This window comes from Cystoisospora suis, assembly GCF_002600585.1.
Source record: "Cystoisospora suis strain Wien I chromosome Unknown contig_2538, whole genome shotgun sequence".
NCBI lineage: Eukaryota > Apicomplexa > Conoidasida > Eucoccidiorida > Sarcocystidae > Cystoisospora > Cystoisospora suis.
Window position 1 is genome coordinate 12,411 of NW_027155336.1, and position 7,364 is coordinate 19,774.

At 45.4% G+C, this 7,364-nt stretch overlaps 1 protein-coding gene across 1 annotated transcript in view; it reads left to right on the top strand.

The window, feature by feature from the left end:
* Positions 1-6,563, top strand: part of CSUI_005249 (aldo keto reductase family protein) — an 18,390-nt gene extending 11,827 nt beyond the window's left edge. The window contains exons 13-17 of the mRNA XM_068065426.1: positions 690-817; positions 1,263-1,339; positions 2,198-2,240; positions 2,784-2,882; positions 5,607-6,563. Of these exons, the coding sequence (XP_067922598.1) occupies positions 690-817; positions 1,263-1,339; positions 2,198-2,240; positions 2,784-2,882; positions 5,607-5,750 (491 nt within the window). The 3' untranslated portion in view covers positions 5,751-6,563. The remainder of the gene's footprint in view (positions 1-689; positions 818-1,262; positions 1,340-2,197; positions 2,241-2,783; positions 2,883-5,606) is intronic.
* Positions 6,564-7,364: the final 801 nt, after the last annotated feature.

Here is a 7,364-nt window from a genome sequence, read left to right on the forward strand (position 1 = left end):
GTATATGGGTAGATATAGAGATATAGATAGATACGTCGTATGGGTCGATACGCGCATGGAATGAGTAGAAAAGCATAGCTAGCTAAGATGATAAGGATAGTAGAGAGGAAGATACAGTCAGGTTCTTTCCTGTACGAAAGTGATCACCCCCCCCCCCTCCCCCCCGAGAGGATCGAGAGAGACAAACGAAGGAGAAAAACCTAGGCACGGGCGGGGCATCGCATTGGGGCATAGCAGACGTTTGTAGTCCTCTCGATGAATATCCGAACACTTCTCGAGTTCTATTTCTGTTGAGGAATCTGTTAGGAATGAATATTCTTGTTTCTCTCTGGCTTCTATCTCTTTTCAACAAGAGACGTCAAGAGAAGTGACTCTCCTCTCTTCACCCTCTCAGCTTCATTCCTCGGCGTACAGGTCGTAGACATTCTACGTTCCTCTTCACATGTAGGTATTAAAATATGCCTCTCTATATCGATCTAGAGCGGTGTCGATCACTCGGTCGCTATATGTCTCCGTCTCTATCTCTCTTTCTCTTTGTCGATGGATTTCTATCTGACTCTTAATTCGAGAGAGGTGACTGTAAGTGTCTATACTGAGGTAAGACGTGTATACATTCTTCTTCTTCGTCTTCTTGTTCCTCTTCTTCTTCTTCTTCTTTTGTCTTTCTCTTGTTTTCCTTGTGTCTCTAGGAGAGTATTTTGCAGTGAAGGAACAGAAGCTGTTTGGCTGGGACGAGAAGAAGTTCTCTCACATGGACTGGCGCAACCTCACCACGCATTACGAGCAGGTCTCTCAAAATCATTCAGATTTCCATTTTGTATGGAAAGGAGATAAGGCGAGTCAACGCTCAGTCACCCACTCACTCCCTCAGCTAGCTAGCTAGCTAGCTAGTGACTCACTCAGTTATTTAGCCAGCTGGTTAGTCACTCAGTTAGCTAGTCAGTCAGTCAGTCACCGACACGGTCGGTTAGTCGAATAGAGTGTGTCTATTTAGTGGGAGTTGAAGAGAAGCGAGTCAATAGTCATCAAGTAAGAAAGAATTGAAGTAGGGAAAGTTGATAGTTAAAGAAAGATCTACGCATAAGAAGGGCCGCTGTGCCGCATACACCTCACTCAGTGTAGAAGGGGGAGCCACCTATGTCTCCTTTTCAGATATCTTTCGGTGACGCTAAGCTTACTTACTTGGTCTATCTTTATTCTGCCTCTGTCTGTCTATTTCTTTCTTACGTTTCTGTTTCTTTTTCTTTTGAACTCTTTCTCAGATCTATCGGGAGAATACGACAGAAGCGATGAACAGCTTCTACAGAAATAAAAAGGCTATATGCGACGTCATGCACAAGTGAACTCCTCACCTCCCTATCACAGTCTCTTATTGTGCTTCTACGTAGCTATTCATATGTATCTATATAGAGGTATACATTTCTCTGGTATCTCTCTCTATGTGTATCTATGGTGCATGCAAAGCTAAGAATCTGTCTCTTCGTGTTTGAGAAGGCGTCTTAGCGCGGATGTTTAGTCGTGTCTGAATGGATAAGTCTTGTAGATTCATACGTGAAGGTCCATCTGTAGACAGATTCTAGGGGGATAGGGGGTATATATTTCCATGAGAGATAGAAGGAGATAGTCTCTCTATGGATCTTAGTGCCTATATATGTAGAGAAAGATATTTACATGTCTATAGATGTGCTTGTATAAGGATAGATATGCAATCCTCTGTGTAGCGAGAAGGCCTTGATTTGTGAGAGTCTGCGCCCGCTCATGTAAAAGACGAGGCCTTGTTCAAACCCCACCCATGACTGCTATAGTTCACCTTTCTTTCTTTTCTTTCTCTATTTTTGACAGATCACTCTATGATATAGATATAGATACACGTGTACGTCAACGTACAAGCACCGAGCTCTATACCTCCGAGACACACACAGCATGCAAGTAGTCACTCGCCGTCTTCCTCGATAAGCTCCAAACCTCTTTGAAGCAACGCCTCACCCCGCAAGAGAGCTTCTTCTTCATCGTCGTCATTACGTCTCACATATGTGGCTCTTCATGTATTCAGGTATATATATGTATCTGTTTATATACATATATGTATACATCTACATCTATATACATATATTCACAGGTATGTCTATATAGATAAGTTTCTCATCCCTTTGCGTGATGTATGTATGGCTCTTACGTGTTTTGTCTTTTCTTGTAGAAATGTGCTGCAATTTCAAGATCTCTACGAAAATCTGGAGAGAGTAAGTTCTTCTTCTTTCAGATGCTCTCTGATAGATAGAAAGAAAAGAAGGGACAAGAGAAAGATACGTTTCTATACGAGGGCGATCATAAGCATGACGGAATAAACTACCTAAGAAGACAAAGAAAGGGAAAGGCTCTGGAGAAGAAGAATCCAAAAGGAGTTATCTCAACGTGTACAGAAAGACGCAAGTAACGTGAAAAGAGTAGAGAGAGAATCTCTTCTCTCAGAGGTGCTGGACGGGGAGCTTTGAGCGAGGGGGCATGCAGGAGGAAGGAGTTAGCATAGCCCCTTTTACAGGCGAGAAGCTTTCTCACACTTCTCCTCTATTTGTAAACATAGGACAAAGATACACCCCCTTTCATGTATAGGGGAATGACAAGTACATATACATATGTACCCACACATACACATATATATATACATATATATACGTTTAGAGGCAACACAGGCAGCCTGTAGAGTAGTTCGTGAAGGTGTGTGAATGTGTGTGTGGCTTGGGTTTCTTTTGCTTTTTGTCTCTTTTCTCTGTGGCATTGTTCAGACACCTGGTCTATGGTGTTCTATGTGGAATGAATGGGATTACGATTTAATAGATAAACGTCTCCGTGAAAAGCATAATATAGATCTCCTAGACAAGAAAGTAAGTTATGCCTCACAGAGACACCCCTCTACGTAACCCGTGCGGCTCGTTCACTTCCCTCTCTGATATATCCGTTCTCCGCGTACCTCTTTCCAAGAGAAGTCTAGGAGGTTCTTCTCTACATGCAGCGCCATAGGTATCTCCATAGGCAGGATCTCTTACTTCCTGTGTCTTTACCTGTCTTGAGTCCATCCATTTGTCTGTCGATGCATCTTTCTTTATCTGTCTACCTCTCTGTACTTGCACATATAGAACGTAGCACGTCGCGCGAGAGACAGACAGACAGACCGGCCAGCTGGATGGGGGGTGGAGGAGAGAGAACAGGATAGCTCGATCGCATGCAGGGACCGCAATATTTCTCCAGAATAGTATAGAGGAGTAGCCACTGTGTGATTATGAGCCTAGGAGCATATCACGAACTAAACTGGAAGCAATCTGTCATAGATGATGCTATCGACTTCCCTATGAAGCTGTCGTTTCCGTGTCAACACATCTCGCTATGAGAAGAAGAGAAAGAAGGAGAAGAATAGCGATCAGGAAAGAGGCATAGAGTCGGTAGGAGGTTTCGAAAATCGTGCAAGAACAGTTGGACGTGTCTCACGATGTCTGTCTGTAAGGGTCGGAGGGAAGAAGAGTGTTGTATCGGCGGGAAAAAAAGAGAATTCAGGAGGGTGCATGCAAGCAAGGAAAGAAGAGTCAGGAGAGATAGGAGCTTCTATGTAGCAAAGGTGTGTCTAGGAAGGTAGACCGATGGGCAGTAAGAGAAAGAGAGAGGGTGCTCGCGCCCTGCAAGGAGTTCAGTCGTTGTCTCTCTCTTTCCGAGGCGGAGGAACCCACCTGGTAAACCAGAGCCGAGAGGTAAAGAAAGCTTTTTGAGAGACTTGCTTGCAGTAGAAGATTCATTAGAAACACCAAGCACACCTACGCTATTTACTGGGAAGGACGTTCTGAGAGAGTTCAAGGTTTCCTGGATGAGGGGTAGACGTTATAGTAATAAGGCGTCTGGCGCTTCCTGTCTCTTTCTTTTCTTGTCAATAGACATACCCTGCAAGAACGAGAGGTCACCACATAGTATCCATTGTAGATTTTACGGCAAAGCTTTCTATTCATACGTTAGGCAAGAAAAGACTAAAGGAGAGCTTAAGGTAGTTAATCGCTAGGAGAAGTACGCAAACTTTGCCTTTCATCTTACGAGGGTCACTGCCTTGCGCCCTGACAACTGAGCTGCTGAGGCGTAGAGACAGAGATATCTGATAATGTCTTTGGTGTTTAGTTGAGAGCGCCGTTTCGTGAAAAGATCTCTCTCGAGTCTGATAGCCGTGAAAAGAGGTAAAAAGGTAGGGTACGTTTAGCAGTGAGCTTTCTTCCCTTCTTTGGAATGGAACAGCTACGACCACGGAGAAGGGGTGATGTGCAAGTAGTCGCTTTAGACGTTTGGTTCTTTACTCTTTTCTCTTTCGCTAAGAGAGTCTCCCCTAGCAAAAAATGAGTTGTGTGATGGACGATCATACCGAGAGAGAGGAATGCCGGGTTCTCCTTCACCGGTCTAGCCTCCGAAGATCATCGGAGAGAGACAGCCTAGCTTCAATGCAGTCGAGTATCCTCGAGATAAAGGAAGGGAGGATTTCCAGTTATGCAGATGAACTTGGAAAGAATAAAAGGAGATGTGGTGTCGAGGCTCAGCTAGCAGGGAGGAAGGGTAGTCAGCCTCTCTAGCTCAGTCGGTAGAGCGCCAGCCTTTTAAGCTGGTGGTCAGGGGTTCGAGCCCCCTGGGAGGCTTCGAGGTCGAGGTGTCTTTTTCAGCTAGTTGTTCCTTCTTTCTGCTTCTTTCGGAAAGATGGATGATTGCCTATCAATAATATTGAGGAAAGAGAAAGAGAAACTGTCCTGGCGTGGTGTGTGCGAGAAGAGAGGGACTAAAATCTATTCAGGAGAAGGAAGAGTAGGGGGGCGTTGCTGTGTGTCTGTAGTAGAGTGTCAGAGCAGTTCTTATGGAGTCAAGAGAAGGAAAAGCACTAAAGCGTAATGACTGCAAATCGTCGTTGAAAGAGGAATCTGTTGATTCGAATGAAGATTCCTTTCTTTCTTTGACGGATGGGTGAACAGCCGTAGAGTCAACTCATCACACTTCCTTTCGGCGTTGTGTGAAGAACAGAACGTTTCACAGACAGACAGTTTGGAAGCAAAGAAGGCAGTTCGTGTAAAGAAAGGGTTCTTGAGGACATTTTCTAAAAAAGAAAAGAAAAAGGGAAAGTAGTACTTTGGTCCTCACCGTCCTCCTTCTTTCAATAGTGCGAAAGCACCTTTCATAATCGATAAAGTTTGGACACGCTTCTTCCGGGTATTACCCCTCGGAGAAGATAAAGGCCGGGAGTCTTCTTTTGTTTCTTCCTGCGCTTTAAACATGACTCTCTCTCTCTGTCTCTACCGTCTGTCTAGACATCTTTAAATACGATTCTCGTTCCTTCTCTCTTTCATGGTCTTCTTTCTTTTGTCTTTCTTCTTACCGAACTTCCGTCTTGTTCGTAAAGAAGATCAATGGGCAGCTGTTCGTCAAAACACTTCATAAGAATCGGAATGGACGTGCATCATTCACGCGAATTGTCTTCTAGCTCTCTGTGAAGTGAAGAATAGATCGGCAAGTCTTTCTCCCTGATGGCGTCCCCTTCGTCTTGTCTATGGTGGGGTTGTTCTAGCCTGGTTTATGATCTTCTTCTTCTTCAGATCTGGCGAATCGTTGGAGAAACACCAAATAAGAAGAAGAGAGAAAGACTCGAGTTCACTGAGCCCTTCTGGTACTGGGAAGATGAAGGTCAGGCCGATGCGCCCTGGGCTCATGCGACCGGCGAAGATGTTACCGATGGTTAGGAACAGTCTTAAAGAAATCGTTTGAGAAACTCAGTGAAAGAGTCGTTCAAGGAAGAAACGGCGAGACGGGAGACAGTCGGCTAACTAGCATCTCCTTCTCTCCTGGTAGCTCTCCAAAACATAACCTCCTTTGACAAGAGAATCTCTTTGTGCCCGCATTTGGGAAAAGTCAGTGAAACGTAGTCGACCCCGAGCCGTATACACCTGAGCACCTGCTAGATCTTCTTGTATTGTATTGATAATGAAAGAAGGGAAGAAAAGGGTTGTGGGTGTGGGTCTTTCTCTTTTCATTGGGAGCTAATGCAGCGAAGTGTTCTTGTAGATGTACATGTTCTCTCTTCAAAGGAGGAGGATGTCCGGAGTCGCGTGTGTGCTCGTCGTCACTCTCTGAGACAACCCTATTGTGATCTTCAGGTCATGCAAGATGCACGCTGCTGCGTACACACTTCATGCCTCGGTCATGCCTATAGATATCTATGTAGCGGAGAAAGAGAGCGAGATATGGACAGAGGGAAGGAAGGAGGGAAATTCTGTCTTCTTCCGTTTCTTCTTGACTATGCCCTTCTATACCCAGGGAGTTTCCTTCTCTTCTTTCATTTCTTTGGAAGGAAAAATAAAGTGCTGTCCTCTTCATATTTGTTCCTTTCCCTCTATCTGTCTATTTATCTTCCTCTCTTCAATCTATCTATCTATCTGTTGGTATCTTCTGTCTATCTTTTCGTTCCCCAATTCATACTGCAGTGGGATGTAGTGTATGTAACTGAACAAGTAGGTACCGGCTGGTGTAGTATGGACACCTAAGAGAAATCGAACCATACCCTGACGTCCCCTTCCCCCCGGCCGGACGCAGTGCTCTTGTCTTCTCGACATCCACACACGAACACTCTTGAAATACATGCACATGTAGAATAACCTAAACGAGTGTTTCTTGGTAGAAACCTCAAAAGAGCAGTTCCTTATGAAGAGGCCGAGTGGTCGGGAGAATCCATGTAGAGAGGTAGGTCGACGAGTTGCATATGCCGTTGTTGCTCTACTTACTAAAGAAAATACAGGGCCCGTGACTGATTGATTGATCGGCTTTCGCATTCCATGGTGAGGGAACGTGAAGGGAGAAGGGGGAGAGGTTTACCCGTCGTCTTTCTAAGCTTCTCACGAGAACAGGAACGGGCAGGCGTATTTCCTGACAGTGGGCGTAACACCCTCAGACAACTAGTCGTCAGGGGGATGGACCCAAACCGGGTAGAATCTCAGCTTCTCTCATCGCCACACACCTTCAGGCACAGATGGATCCCGCTACTTCTAGGGTGTAGCTTGTCCGTCCATGAACATCATGTCGCCATTGTGCGAGATGCTAGTGAGTAAGAAGAAGGGAGAGTGGATGTATTCGCTGGCATGATGCAATAGATAGAAAAACTCTTGCTTTATCTTCATCGATTGCCGCCCGATACATGTGTGCAGCCTATGATCATCTAGCCTCGCTGTAGTAGCAGCCCGGTTAGCCCGAGCTGAGTGGAGGTGAAAGGGGTGGGACTCCCCTATGGACGGGCGTATTAACCTGTTCCGATACGGTGTGAGGATGGGGCTTCGCAAGACGGTCCCGCCATTTCCGGGTGA